A 15,375-nucleotide genomic window follows, 5' to 3' on the forward strand; every position below is an offset into this window, starting at 1 on the left:
ATCGACACGCTTGAAGCTCTTACTTGGGGGAGGGGGGACATGGGCAATATATGTAACCTTAACACTTGTATCCCCACAATAATCTAAAATAAAAAAATATTAAAATAAAATAAAACATACAGTTCAACTTTATATTAATAGTATCTTCCAGGGTTTTGTGTAACCGTCACCACATTTTATTAATCATTTTAGAAAATTTTAATCCCTACTAGAAGAAACCTCTTAGCCATTTGCAGTCGCTCCCATCCCTCACCCCAACCCCCAGCCCAAGGCAGCCAATCATCAATCTACTTTCTGTCACTATCCATTTGTCTCATCTGAACACTTCATATAAATAAAATCATACTATATGTAGCTTTTTGTTTTTGGCTTCTTTCACTTAGCCAAATGTTTTTTTTTTGTTTTTGTTTTTGGTTTTTTTTTTTTGAGACAGAGTCTCGCTTTGTTGCCCAGGCTAGAGTGAGTGCCGTGGCGTCAGCCTAGCTCACAGCAACCTCAAACTCCTGGGCTCAAGCAATCCTTCTGCCTCAGCCTCCCGAGTAGCTGGGACTACAGGCATGCGCCACCATGCCCGGCTAATTTTTTCTATATATATCAGTTGGCCAATTAATTTCTTTCTATTTATAGTAGAGACGGGGTCTCGCTCTTGCTCAGGCTGGTTTTGAACTCCTGACCTTGAGCAATCCGCCTGCCTCGGCCTCCCAAGAGCTAGGATTACAGGCGTGAGCCACCGCGCCCGGCCAAATGTTTTTTTAAGGGTCACCCTTACTATAGCACATATCAGTACTTCCTTTTCACTGCTGACTAATGGTCTATTGTATGGCTAAATCTTATTTGAAACCCATTGCTTTGACCTTCCCCAGATGTAATGGGGAAAAGAAAGAAATGAAATGTCTATTGTGCTTGTAATGAGATTTGAGCTCCCTAGTTGTATAGGTATAGCAAAGCAAAGTATCTTCATGTGACAGTCAGGGTGGCCAGAGGGATTAGTCTGGGCCATATAAACAAGAATGTGTCTTGGGACCTCTTAAAAGGGCCTTTGTTTGTACCTGCAATAAGGAAAAGAGTTTATCATTAGAAAATTAGACTACCATCTCTATAATATTTTAAAGTATTAGATAAATGGAACTGAGGTCGAGCTTACTACTTTTTAAATAGCTTCATTAAGATTTTTTTGTAGATTCTTTAGTATTTCAGTATAAGACCATGCTGTGTGAGCATAGAGATAAGTTTACTTTTCTCTTTATAGTCTTTTTCTTTTCTAATTGCTAGCCTACTACTTTTTAGGGAAGCTCTTTTTTGTTTCCTGTGGGGTTTTTTTTTTCCTCCAAGACAGGGTCTTGCTCTGTCACCCAGGCTAGAGTGCAGTGATGTGATCATAGCTTGCTGCAACCTCAAAGTCCGGGGCTCAAGTGATTCTCCTGCCTCAGCCTCCTGAGTAGCTGGGATTATAGGTGTGCGCCACCACACCTGGCTAATTTTTTCTACTTTTGGTAGCGACAGGGGTCTCACTCTTGCTTAGGCTGGTCTCTAAACTCCTGACCTCAAGCAGTCCTGATACCTCTGGCCTCCCAAAGTGCTGGGATTACAGGTGTGAGCCACCGTGCCTGGCAGGAAAGCTCTTAAAAGTACAAATAATGCTCAAGCAATTGAAATATTTTATAAGCATCCAAAAATTAGGAGAAGAGAAGCTAAGATTCCAAATTTTTTTCTTTTTTAAGGCATCTCCTGGGAGTCTGAGGTGGGCGGATCATTTAAGGTCAGGAGTTTGAGACCAGCCTGAGCAAGAGTGAGACTCCATTTCTACTAAAATAAATAGAAAGAAATTAGCTGGACAACTAAAAATATATAGAAAAAATTAGCTGGGCATGGTGGTGTGCACGCCTGTAGTCCCTGGGCAACAAGAGTGAGACTCTGTCTCAAAAAAAAATAAAATAAGACATGCCACTGGTAGACAACAACTAGAGCGTAAAAAGTTATATAGTGATCTGAGGAAGGAAAGAGTGGGAGAGAAAGTTATGAACAGACAACACTTTAACATTATCCAACATGCCATAGACCAAAACATCAACTTGATCTCTTTTCTACCAAAAATTTCAGTTTGGATTTGGAAACTCTCTCCACTGGAAAAGTGGAAGTGGTATAAATAGAATTGGCAGTATTCACTTTACTATTAGCTTTATAGGAACATTTTTTTTTTTTTTCTGAGACAGTCTCACTCTGTTGCTTGGGCTAGAGTGCCGTGGCATCAGCTTAGCTCACAGCAACCTCAAACTCCTGGGCTCAAGCTATCCTCCTGCCTCAGCCTCCTGAGTAGCTGGGACTACAGGCTTGTGCCATCATGCCTGGCTAATTTTTTATATACATATATATATAATATATATTATATATATATATTTTTTAGTTGTCCAGCTAATTTCTTTCTATTTTTTTGTTTTTAGTAGAGATGGGGGTCTTGCTCTTGCTCAGGCTGGTCTCAACTCCTGAGCTCAAACAGTCCACCTGCCTCAGCCTCCCAGAGTGCTAGGATTATAGGCATGAGCCACCACGCCCCGCCCAGAACATCTTTTGGATAAAGTTAAAGATACCTTTTTCTTATACCTTCAGTGTAAGATAAAAGAAAAGTGTAAGGTATAATGAAGGTAAAACATTTTATAAATTTTGACTAGAATGTGATTGTTAGTTAAATCAACTTACTTAGAATACTAATACTGTCAAATTGAAGGTACTAGTTACCAAGTAAAGAAAAATCCATAATGAGATTAAATTACAGAAGACTATAATATAACAATGTAAATTCTATTAGGTGCCATGAAAATTGAGCCATTGAAACCAATTTGAAGAATCACTATGTGGCAGTGGAAAAAATGCCTCTAAGAATACTCCATGGAATCCTTTTAGGATTTTCTGAGTTTTTAGTCAAAAATACATTTTTTGTAAAAGGCATTTTGGTGAGGTTTTTGAGACATTAGAACCTTTGTGCATTGCTAGTAGGAAAGTAAGATGATGTAGCCACTGTAGAAAATGGTGGTTTCTCAGAAAATTAGAATCACCATGTGATCCAGCAATTTCACTTGGTATGTACACAGGAGAATTGAAAGCAGAGAGTCAAACAGATATTTGTATACCTATGTTCATAGCAGTATTAGTTACGATAGCCGAAAGGTGGAAGCAACCCAAGTGTCCATTGATGGATGAATGAATACTTTTTTTATTTGCTCTGTGACCTTTGAGAGAAGTATTGGATGAATGGAGAAATAAAATGTGGTGTATACCATAATGGAATAGTATTAAGCCTCAAAAAAGAAAGAAATTCTGACATGCTACAACGTGAAGACTAAGTGAAATAAGCTAGTTACAAAGGGGACGAATATTGTACGATTCCACTAATAAGAATTCATAGAGACAGAGAATAGAATGGTGGCTGCCAGGGGATGAGGAGGGAGGACTGGGAATTAGTGTTTAATGGGTGCCAAGGTTTAGTTTGAGAAGATGAAAAAGTTCTGAAGGTGGTTGATCATGATTATTGCACAACAGTGTGGATGTACTTAATGCCACTGAACTGTGTACTTAAAAATGGTTAAGATGGTACATTTTATAATATGTATTCATTACCACAAAAAATTGAAAAAAAGCAGTCACTGTATTATCTTTGGACTTGAGATACTAGGCTTTGGTTTTAAATAACTTATATCCTGCCTGTGAAAATAATTAGGTTTTTCTGTTCCCTATATCTAGGTAGAGGGTTCTGTAATAGGTAAAGGTCTAGCAGATAGGATTGTTATAAATAAGGAGTAAATCTAAAAGAAATACCATTGAAAGCTATCTCTGAACCTGATTTCTCAGTGAGTTTTGTTATTATGAGGACATTATTTCCTGTATCAAAACCCTTTGCCAGATGCTTATCCTACCTTAATAGGATTTTGGTGTGTAGTAGAAACCCTGAACCTCCTTCTCCTGTGTGAACAAGGGAAAAGGCTTCTTGACAACATCTCATGCTTTTGAAGCTTGTTTTTTCACTGTATTAAAGTATTCTACAGCCTTCTGATTCTATACTGTAATAGAATCAGATAAAAGTTTGGGGTCTCTTAAATATTTTATTCTCTTGAGGAACTAATGTGAAGGTTGACTCCTCATTATTTTGCATAGGCCTTACCAGAGGGGTTATAAAGGTATATCTTATCTTCTCTTGTCACTCAGGTCAATCTTGGAGAAGGAGGGACCAAAGTCACTTTTTAGAGGCTTGGGTCCAAATTTGGTTGGAGTTGCACCATCAAGGTAAGCATTATGTTTCAGCTTGCTCACTACCAGCAATATATAGTGCTAGGTCCTTTCTTACCAAAGGCTGATACTGCTAAATGACCATTTTCTTTTTCTGTGTTGGATTTGTCTAAATGTATCTGATATAAGGAATAGTGTAGGTGTGTCTTTTAGTGTGTGTGAGGAGATTCCAGTTACTGTATTCTTAAGTATGAAAATCTATTGTTACCTGTAATCCACTCTAAGTGTGCTACTCTGAGTATGGCGTGTGGTCAGCAGCATTGCTGTCATTGGGGAGCTTGTTGGCAATGCACACCCCAGAACCAGCATCAAAATCTGCATTTTAACAAGACCCAGATGATTCACATGCACTTAGAAATCTGAGGGAATTGTAAGGCTTTAAACTTTACTTTCTATAAAGTGATAACCTCATATTTTTGCAAGGCTTAATTCTCTTTAAAGGTTGTTAGAATATATAGAGTTATACTGTCTCAGTATGTACGGTAGCTGTTTAAATTGATTAAAATTAAAGGTTCAGTTCTGCAGTCTCACTAGCCATGTTTCAAGTACTCAATATCCACATGTAGCTAGTACCTACTGTATTAGAGAGTATAGACTCAGAACATTCCATCTTTACAGAAAGTTCTGTCTATTTATTTATTTTTGAGACAGAGTCTCGCTTTGTTGGCCATGCTAGAGTGAGTGTCATAGCGTCAGCCTAGCTCACAGCAACCTCAAACTCCTGGGCTCAAGCGATCCTCCTGCCTCAGCTTCCCAAGTGGCTGGGACTACAGGCATGCACCACCATGCCCGGCTAATTTTTTCTATATATATTAGTTGGCCAATTAATTTGTTTCTATTTATAGTAGAGACGGGGTCTCGCTCTTGCTCAGGCTGATTTCGAACTCCTGACTTTGAGCAATCCGCCTGCCTCGGCCTCCCAGAGTGCTAGGGTCACAGGCATGAGCCACCGCGCCCGGTGGAAAGTTCTATTTAGACAGTGCTAATAGAAGGAGAATAACTGTGTATGGATATAAAAGTGAAAGAGAGAATAGCATATCTCTGAAAAGTAGATAAGAAACTGCTTCTAGAGATAACCTCCAGGGAAACAGGGGCAGGACACTTACATTATTCTGTGTAATACTTGAAGAAACTTTAAAAATGATTAGATCTTAAAAATGAGAATATTGTCTTAGACAAGGTGAAGACCAAGCATTTAGAATTCTTCTAGATCTATACTCCAGTTTAAACACGTATCACTTGAGGATGTTGTAAAAATGCAGATTTTTATTGAACCCTTTTGTTCCTTTAGAATTTGATAACATGTGTAATAACCTACTTAAAAATAGAAAGTACTAGTCTGGGAGATAATATGGGGTATGCATTATTAATAGATGGTAAATGTACTGCCTGTCTGTAGAAAATAGAATTAGAGCCATGTCTGTTCATGGGCAGCGCTAATACAGTAACCCTGTTAATCCGATGTAAATTACTGGCCATAGCACCCATTTAGAACAATTGGGATTTAGGGGAAAAAGGAAGGCTTTCATATTTTATGACACAATAATGATAAGTAGTTAAGACCCTAAGTTGAAAAATATATTCTATGATTGGCCAATAGAAAAAAAGAAGCATTTTTCTTGGCATTGCTGGTGAAAGAGCAGGAAGAATCCCAAGCAGCTCCCACTCCCCATCCCCAGCAAGAGGGAAGACAGAAGGGGAAAGTGAACAGATAAGGGAAGATCAGAGGGTGGGTGTGTTGCTGATCGCTCTCTGCTGGGAGGAGACTGGGAATGAAAACACTGTATGATGACTGTTCTGTGTGATCCTGACTCATCGAAAAACAGTTCAAATTATATTTGACATTCTTATTTTGGTATAAGGCAAAATAAGTGTGGTATATTTTAGAAATATTATAAATTTTAAAAGTTACAGTATATGCTGGTGCTTAAAGGATTAACATATATCTAGAATAAAGAATGTAAAAAGGACTTTGTCTATATAATACCGAAATGTCATTTTCCTCAATTATTTTGAACACCTCTATCATCACTAAATAATTCCTGTAGGGGCAAGCAAGAACTTCCTAAAAGTACCTGCAGCAGGTTTTCATCTTAGCACAGGTGTGGGCAAGCTTTTGGTTACATGTCAACGTGTTTCCCATATTATTTTCCTAAAGTTTTCAAATGTTGCAAAGGGACACATATTTTATTGTGCCATAATGACTTCTTTATAATGTTCTCTTTGTTCTAACAGGGCTGTGTACTTTGCATGTTACTCCAAAGCCAAAGAGCAATTTAATGGCATTTTCGTGCCTAATAGCAATATTGTGCATATTTTCTCAGCTGGCTCGGCAGGTATGTTACCCTAATAAATGGAGATAGTTTCTTACTTTCCTGAAGCATGTGTTCTGCCTAACAGTTTTTCCAGGAATCAGAAATTAGCTCCCTGGCTTCCTTAGCACCTAAAATTATTTTTCTAAAGCTTTGTGTTAGAACTGATAGAATATGATTGTTTGAGAGCAATTTATAACTTGATTTCATTTGCTTAGACCACTAAGGCTTTTTATTCTCCCTCAAAATTTACATGTTCTGTGCCTGCTACAAGCGTTATGTTCTTTTAAAAGAATATTAATAGGTTTTTTTTATGTCTTTCTCTTTCCCCATTAAGTTATTTTCTAAAATTAAAGCTTCTTTCTTTGCAACTCCCACAGTGTCCAGCACACCTTGTGTGCAGTCAGCACATCTGTCCCTAACAACTGGGTTGTCCGGTGCAGGTGCAGGGCTGGCAGTAGATTTTCAGTAGGGGCACTGACAGCTCATGAAGCATGTATTCTCTTGAGGGAGTCATTCCACTTATTACAGAAAAGTCAAAGCAGGACTTTCTCCAGGAAGTATTAAATATTTTAGAGAACTTGGATAGGTATTATAAGCTTACAAGGTGTACACATCAGTTTTGTCAGCCCTTATTACTCCAAATAGAAGTATTAGCAACCTATCTGAAAATTTATAGGTAATAATTTCTGGACCCTGAATAGAAAATATTAAAATTGCTTCATACAAAGAAGCCATTTCTACTAAATAAGGAGCACTGGCCAGCCACAGTGGCTCACTCTGTAATCCCAGCACTTTGGGAGGCTGAGGCAGGAGGATCACTTGAGTCCAGGAGTTCCAGACCAGCCTGGGCAATATAGCGAGGAAAAAAAAATTAGCTTGGGTGTGGTGGCTCACACCTATAGTCTCAGCTACTCAAGAGGCTGAGAGATAGGAGAATCACTTGAGCCTGGGAGTTCAAGGTGGCAGTGAGCTATAATTGTGCCACTGCACTCCAGCCTGGGCAACAGAGAAAGACTGTCTCTAAAAAAAATTTAAAAATAGAAAACATGTTGCTCTGAGAAGGAAATATAGAGTTCTAAAACCGGTCAAGGTTTGCTTAATAGTAAGTTAGCCATAAGTTAAAGCTATCCATCAGTTTGTAACTATTGCAGAGTTAGAAGAACTCTGCTAGATAAAGCAGACCTCAAGGGAGTTATTTAAACTAGTATCTTCCTAGTATGTAATTAATCTGCTTACTCAACACTGTGGAGGGCATTAGGTGTTAGAGAAGAGGCACTATGTCTCAGACTAATACCATGGTGTTTCTTTTTTTGATTGGTCTGGAATGATTAGCAGTGCTAGGATGGAGAAGGCTTACTGAAAAAATGGTTCCTATAAGTACATAGTCTTAAAAATTCAATATCCTTAAATGATCAAGTTTTAAAAGTTCTAAGTGTAGGCCGGGCGCTGTGGCTCACGCCTGTAATCCTAGCTCTTGGGAGGCCGAGGCGGGCGGATTGCTCAAGGTCAGGAGTTCAAAACCAGCCTGAGCAAGAGCGAGACCCCGTCTCTACTATAAATAGAAAGAAATTAATTGGCCAACTGATATATATATAAAAAAAATTAGCCGGGCATGGTGGCGCATGCCTGTAGTCCCAGCTACCCGGGAGGCTGAGGCAGAAGGATCACTTGAGCCCAGGAGTTTGAGGTTGCTGTGAGCTAGGCTGACGCCACGGCACTCACTCTAGCCTGGACAACAAAGCGAGACTCTGTCTCAAAAAAAAAAAAAAAAGTTCTAAGTGTAGATGAGATAAATGGAGATTTAGTTGTTTCTATTCCAGGTTATGTGTAGGATAACCTTTTAGATTAAATCATCAACTTTTAAAAACACATTATTTCTGAATCTGAAGCTTATAGATTTTTAGGATCATTTCTTGTTTACCATAGGAACCACATTAATAGAAATATCAACAGCACCACCTAGAGGTTGAAAAGATGACATAGGGCTCTAGAAAATTGAGAGAAATTTATTTTACTCCCAACAATACCAATAGGTGTTAAACTTTAGGAGATTAAAGCTTCCATCTGCAGTATAGAAATGTAACTGTGTCCTACTACCCATTTTATCCATTGAGTTTTTTTGGATTTTTTTTCGGAGACAGTCTTCCGGCCTCATTGATTGTAGCTCACAGCAACTTCAAACTCCTGGACTCAGGAGATCCTCCTGCCTCAGCTTCCTGAGTAGCTGGGACTACAGGCACACTACACCACACCTGCCTAAATTTTCTGTTTTTAGTAGAGATGAGGACTCACTTTGGCTCAGGCTGGTCTCAAACTCCTGAGCTCAAGTGATTGTCCTGCCTCAGCCTCCCAGAATGCTAGGATTATGTGCAAGCCACTGGGCCTGGCCTCCACTGAAATCTTGATTTCAAAGTTTATCATATGATATACACATCTTTAGTAATAAGCATTGAATGTATAGTAATGATGACATTTTTGGGGTTTTTTTCTTCCAGCTTTTATCACAAATTCCTTAATGAATCCTATATGGATGGTAAAAACCAGGATGCAGCTAGAGCGAAAGTAAGTTATTAATTGTTACTTCCTTAATATGTGAATTCTTGGGGATTTTTTGTCTTCCCTCAATTCTAGCTTTGGAATAATATTCAGGGGCTGTCTACAATGTATCCAGCCATGTAATATGTTCTCATTATATTGATAATGGCTGGATACTTTCTGGACAACTCTTGTACAGAGTCCTTAGCTATCCCCTTCCTTGTTTTTTCAGAATGGAAGCCTATGTAGAAACACATTTTGCTTTGAGGTTTGTATTACAAGCATTGTTGGAGATAAGAGCGGACTGATAACAAACAAGGGAAGACAGGAAAGTTCTGTCAGCAGGGTCACTGATCTGTAGTCCCAAGGATTCTTTTTTTTTTTTTTGAGACAGAGTCTCACTTTGTTGCCCAGGCTAGAGTGAGTGCCGTGGCATCAGCCTAGCTCACAGCAACCTCAAACTCTTGGGCTCAAGCAATCCTGCTGCCTCAGCCTCCCGAGTAGCTAGGACTACGGGCATGCGCCACCATGCCTGGCTGATTTTTTCCGTATATATTGGTTGGCCAATTAATTTCTTTCTATTTATAGTAGAGACGGGGTCTTGCTCTTGCTCAGGCTGGTTTCGAACTCCTGACCTCAAGCAATCCGCCCGCCTAAGCCTCTCAGAGTGCTAGGATTACAGGCGTGAGCCACCGAGCCCGGCCTCAGCCAGGGGTTCTTTTTTTTTTTTTTTTTTTTTTATTTTTATTTTTTTTACGTTTGATAAAGGGCTAATATTCTTTGTGTTTTTTTTTTTTTTTTTAGGGGGGTTCTTAAACATTTTCTTTGTGCTGTGGATTCCTTTGGCAGTCTGGTAGAGCCTACAGGCCTTTTGTAGAAGAAGGTTTTTAAAAGTACAGTTAGCATTGATAGGTCGTATGCTTCTTAACACATTAAGTAACAAGATCTAGCAGCAGTCCAGTAACTACTGTAATTTCAAAGAACCGATGATGATAAAGTGTCCCATTATATTTGTGACATTATATTTGCGATATCTTTGTGTAAAATCATAGGTACGGCCAGGCGCAGTGGCTCATGCCTGTAATCCTAGCACTATGGTAGGCTGAGGTGGGAGGATCGCTTGAGCTCAGGAGTTTGAGGTTGCTGTGAGCTATAATCATACCACTGCACTCTACCCAGGGCAACACAGTGAGACTGTCTCAAAAAAAACAAAACAAATCACAGGTACTGATAATCCTACTGTGGCCTGTTACCTACATTCATGGTTGAAGTTTCTGATTTCAATTAGAGATTGGGGCTAAAGACACTATCCTCCCCCCACCCTCCCTGTTCAAGTTCAAGGAACTGCCTGAATTCTGTCTAGGATCTCCTGTGTTACTGTGTTGCCTAGACATGTGTGCACTAGAAACTTCCAGCTAGTCCTGTCTGACCTTCAGCCTCCTCTAAAGAAGGAGATGGGAAAGCCCCAGGAAGAGTAGTTAGGGCCTGCGTTAGTAGCCTCTGCACTGGCCTTTGACTGCAGGTTCCCCCAACCCATCCTACCAGAAAGCCTTCTGAAGTACATCAGGTCTAATTAGAACAGATTGCTCAGAATCCTTCAGTGAATCTCAGTTACTCTCAGTATAGAATCCTAATTCCTTGGCTTAGCATTCAATGGTCCTTTGAATTTTCCAAAAATGTCATAGACTCTTATGCTTGCATCTGCCTGAGTGTGCCGTCCCTCACCAGGAATCCCTTTCCCCCTTCTTGGTTGTGCTAACACCTCCCCTGGAAGCCTTTGGAAACCACTCCTAATTCTAAGTGTTCACATAGTGTCCCAATATCACTTCTGTTTAGCAACAGATAAAGGCCATCGGCTGAGGTCCTTTATATGCCTGCTGTTCAATCTACCTAGTAATGATCGCACTCAGAACATTTTGGTACTTTGTTGAGGTGGGCTTTATTAATATTTGTCCCTCAACAATGCATATTTGTTGCTTGCACTAGTCACTCGGGAAACAGCAGGGAACAAGACCTAGCTGCTGCCTTCTAGAAGCCTACTGCTGTACAGAAAATAAGTAAAAAGAATTACAGTTTGGTGGGATAGGGGCCTGAGGTGCTACTGCTGGACTCTGGAGGTCCCCGAACGCAGTCCAGGCTGGACGAGGAGAGCGGAGGTTGGGAGGTCCTCCCAAGGCAGCAGCATCCACCTTAGCCTCTGAGTAACCAGGTGGAGGTGCAGTGAAGAGTGCTTTGGGCAGAGGGCATGTTCCTATACAGAGTGAAAGTGTGGTTAGTTCTGGGGAGCTGTAAGACAGGAAGTCTCCATTTGGAGACGAGAGTAGTGAGAGAGACCACCCTGTACTCACCACCCTGCTGTCAATTCTGGTGAATTTCCCTTCAGTGTTTTCCTATTTGTATCATAATTACAATCACCGTTCACATATAATTTTGTCCTCTTTTCTGCTGAAAGCACTGCCTGTATCTCACTGTTGTTATGACTATTTTAATCTGGTAGATGTACTATAATTTACTTATCTACTCGTATTAGGAATTTGGATTGTTTTGATTGTAGTGGAGTTACGGTTCCTCTGTGAGGAACGTCATCCTCAGTACAGCTCTTTCTCAAATTAGGTCAAAGCCTGTGACTGTGTTTTTGTGACTCCCAAAACAGATGCATGTGCTCTCTTGTGGGCCTGCCAGGTGTCCAGCTAGTCAGCCTGGCCTGACGGTGGCCAGGGCGTAGCTGCCCACAGTGCAAGGAGGAGTTCTCCCACTGTATAATTTCTCTGTATATTCTGTCACTGTCGTTTGTAACTTGTCAGGGTGGTTGGTCTCACTGGAGTACCTTTTAACAGCCTGCCATTGATTTCCTTCGTGCAGGGTGAGGGGCTCCAAGCAGATGAACACACTCCAGTGCGCTCGTTACGTCTACCAGACGGAGGGCATCCGTGGCTTCTATAGAGGATTAACTGCCTCGTATGCTGGAATTTCAGAAACTATTATCTGTTTTGCTATTTATGAAAGTTTGAAAAAGTATCTGAAAGAAGCTCCATTAGCCTCTTCTGCAAATGGGACTGAGAAAAATTCCACAAACTTTTTTGGACTCATGGCAGCTGCTGCTATTTCTAAGGGATGTGCCTCCTGTATTGCTTATCCACACGGTATGTTTTGCTTTTTCCTTCCAGAACAGCAAAACAGTTGTCAGGTTTGTCATTTGTCAGTATACCTAGAGCTTTGTAGCACAAACCGAAACACAGATACCTGGAGGGAGGGTAAATGAGTACGAGTGGAACTGGCTTTCACCGAGTGGATGTGGGTCATGTGAGTAGTGGGAACCTTACTCAATGCTAACTGATCATGGCCCAAACTTGCTGTGCAGAAATGCAGGCCCTGTGTTGCTGAACTTCTTATATTTTTAAAGAAGCCAAAAATCTGCATTTTATTTAAAATTCTTTGATTCAAAAAAATTATGTAGGAGCCAAACTTAAACACATGGCTTCTACTTTGAATGAGGTGCTGAGTAAGGCTACTTTGGGTAAGTTTATTTTTAAAGAATTATAGAGTTATCCTACTGGCCTACTTCATAAAAAATGCTTAATTTATTGTGGCATGAAAAACAGGTTTTGTTTTCAGAAGCCTCCTGCACAGTTAGCTGTGACAAATGCACGTGGTCGACTCAGTAACAGTATTGAGTCCCCATTGTGTGGTGGGGCACCAAGCTAGCCCCAAAAGGCCTATGGAGAAGAGGTTGGTGATGCCATCTGGGGTGGGGCCTGAGGTCTGTGTGACAGGCAGGAGTGACAGATGTCCAGCTGTAGGTTCCTGTGGCAGGGAGAAGGGCAAAGGCTTGAAAAGGGAAGAGGAGAAATTAATGAAATCAGTGAAATTAATGTTTGTTTGATTAGGAGTAGAAAACCATGAATTATTTTAAAATTAAGTCCCACTCAATCTTTTTTTTAACCCCTTAAAAGTTATTTTATATTTTTGTGTGTATGTGTAAATATCCCTAATTGACCAATTCCCAGAGTTAGAAAACGTTCTAAAAGAACTTTTCTTTGCCTGTCTAGGTATGTGACTATCTTGTCCAAATAGACCTAAGATGGCAGACATAGTTTGACATTGACAATTATAGAGTCGTGTGCTTTGGATTCTTTCCCCATTTTATTTGAAGTGTAAAAGTGGTATTTCTCTCTCTGCAGAAGTCATAAGGACACGGCTCCGTGAGGAGGGCACCAAGTACAAGTCTTTCATCCAGACAGCGCGCCTGGTGTTCCGGGAAGAAGGTTACCTCGCTTTTTATAGAGGACTCTTTGCCCAGCTCATCCGGCAGATCCCAAATACTGCCATTGTGTTGTCTACCTATGAGTTAATTGTGTACCTGTTAGAAGATCATACTCAGTAACAGGCCAGAAAATTGTGCTCTAGAAGAATAAAACTGAAAAACTCTAGAGAATTTTTTTTCCATTGATGTTTAGAATGTTTGAGACTGAAACAGGGAAGGCCATAAAGTATCTGGTCATATCACCTGTTGGACATTTCCTTTTGGATTCGTGCTTTCTGGAAGGTTTCAATTCATTAACGTTAATAGTTAATTATAACTTTTTTTTTTTTTAACTTAAGAGGATTCAGGATTAAGCAGCAACTAAATTAAATCATGCTATTTAATTTAAGTATACATTTGGTTTGTGTCCTCTTTTATGCTCACTGTACTGTAAATTGTGGCTAAGGACTTAAGTATTTCAGTGAAACATGCCCTAGAAATGCAGAGAAGGATAAAGTCAAAATACATCTTGTTTCTAATCTGACTGCTGGACAGGGAAGAAGTGTCACATTTGGTGGTGCGACATTAAATATTTTAAACTATAAACATTTTCCTGAAGTTATCCTCTTCTTCTTCATTTAAACCAAAAGCAAGAGCTTTTAAGGAACTGTTTATCAGTTGCCTAGATCCTGGAAGGTAAGCCCAGGTACCTTGTGTGTTATAGCACAGCCTCCCAGTTCCACTTTGAATGCAGAGTGTGACGAGGAATAGCTATTCTCTCTGAGGTCTTTCACTCTGTTCTTACATCTCTGCTCTTGGAGGAAAAGAGCACAACTCAGGACTATTGCTTACAAGTTTGCTTTTATTCTGACAGGACGTGTTGGTATTGTTTAAATACTCCAGCTCAAAGTTATGAAATTACCAGAATTACCCACTTATTTTTAAAGCAAATTTAATAAGGGAACAACAAGATGGTACTAAGGCAGAAAGCAGGTAAAACCAATAGTCTTCCATTAGCTTTCCCTGGAATTTGAGTGTGTGGTACATGAAGGCTATTTTTCAATCTGAGCACCAGTAAAGATTGTTCTAATACTGATGTGTTGTAGTTTCAGATCCAATTGCGGAAACTCTGGCTGGGGAGGATATTTCCACATTGTATTTAAATTGAGTTTTGTTCACCTTTATATAGTCATAAGGGAGGCTGGCTGGTATTCTTCTACTGTCTAATATAGTTTGCTTCAACAACTTACCTACAAGTCAAAATGAGTGACTTTAGTCAAGCTTCAGTGCTTTTAAATGCATGACAGTAAAGCGATTTCCAGAAACTCATTTTAACTCTTTCATGGTAGTACTTAGTGGCATTTTAATATTCACATTTCTGTGTTTTTTTTTTAATTTTTTTTTTAACTACTGTAAATTGTCTTAAACATTTCTGTTTTAATATTCATATTTGATGATACTTAGCAACATCCTATTTTAATATCCATATTAAAACATGAATTTTTCCCCAAGATTTTTATCTAATATGAAGGTTAAAAATTGGTTGTTTAATTTTCACTGATACATTCTTGAATGAATAAATCTGATGTTGACCTAGTATAATTTAGTTCTCTGCTTCTCCTGTATCAGGGCATTGAAGTAAACTTGAGCACCCAAAATGGGAAGACAATAAGCAGGAAAGAAGTGCTCAAGAGGCTCATTGGATTTGAAAATTGGAAGCATCACTGTTTGAGCTGTTAATGGAGAAATCCCATCATTTATTTCTTTTCACAAACTTAGTCATTTGGATTTCATTATTTTCAAGTAATCATATATATGTGTATGTATGCACACACATACACCTTTTAAAACCCTCACTCCATACCCAGTGTGTGCCAGGCACTGTGCAAAGTGTTAGGTATCTTCTCATTTAATTCTAACAACCTTGGAAGTATTGTCATTCACGGGTTTTTTTTTGTTTTTTTTTGGAGACAGTCTCCCTTTGTCACCCTGGATAGAGTG

At 39.5% G+C, this 15,375-nt stretch overlaps 1 protein-coding gene and 1 long non-coding RNA gene across 2 annotated transcripts in view; both read left to right on the forward strand.

Annotated features, from left to right (window-relative positions):
• Nucleotides 1-13,783, forward strand: part of SLC25A33 (solute carrier family 25 member 33) — a 35,300-nt gene extending 21,517 nt beyond the window's left edge. Inside the window, exons 3-7 of the mRNA XM_012791457.3 lie at nucleotides 4,201-4,278; nucleotides 6,517-6,617; nucleotides 9,092-9,158; nucleotides 11,994-12,274; nucleotides 13,313-13,783. Coding sequence (XP_012646911.1) covers nucleotides 4,201-4,278; nucleotides 6,517-6,617; nucleotides 9,092-9,158; nucleotides 11,994-12,274; nucleotides 13,313-13,515 — 730 coding nt within the window. The 3' untranslated portion in view covers nucleotides 13,516-13,783. The remainder of the gene's footprint in view (nucleotides 1-4,200; nucleotides 4,279-6,516; nucleotides 6,618-9,091; nucleotides 9,159-11,993; nucleotides 12,275-13,312) is intronic.
• Nucleotides 6,624-8,478, forward strand: LOC142861651 (uncharacterized). Its single transcript, XR_012912871.1, has 2 exons — nucleotides 6,624-8,034; nucleotides 8,381-8,478. It is a non-coding gene; the product is annotated as an uncharacterized LOC142861651 (long non-coding RNA).
• Nucleotides 13,784-15,375: the final 1,592 nt, after the last annotated feature.

This window comes from Microcebus murinus, chromosome 2 (genome assembly GCF_040939455.1).
Source record: "Microcebus murinus isolate Inina chromosome 2, M.murinus_Inina_mat1.0, whole genome shotgun sequence".
Taxonomy (NCBI): Eukaryota; Metazoa; Chordata; class Mammalia; order Primates; family Cheirogaleidae; genus Microcebus; species Microcebus murinus.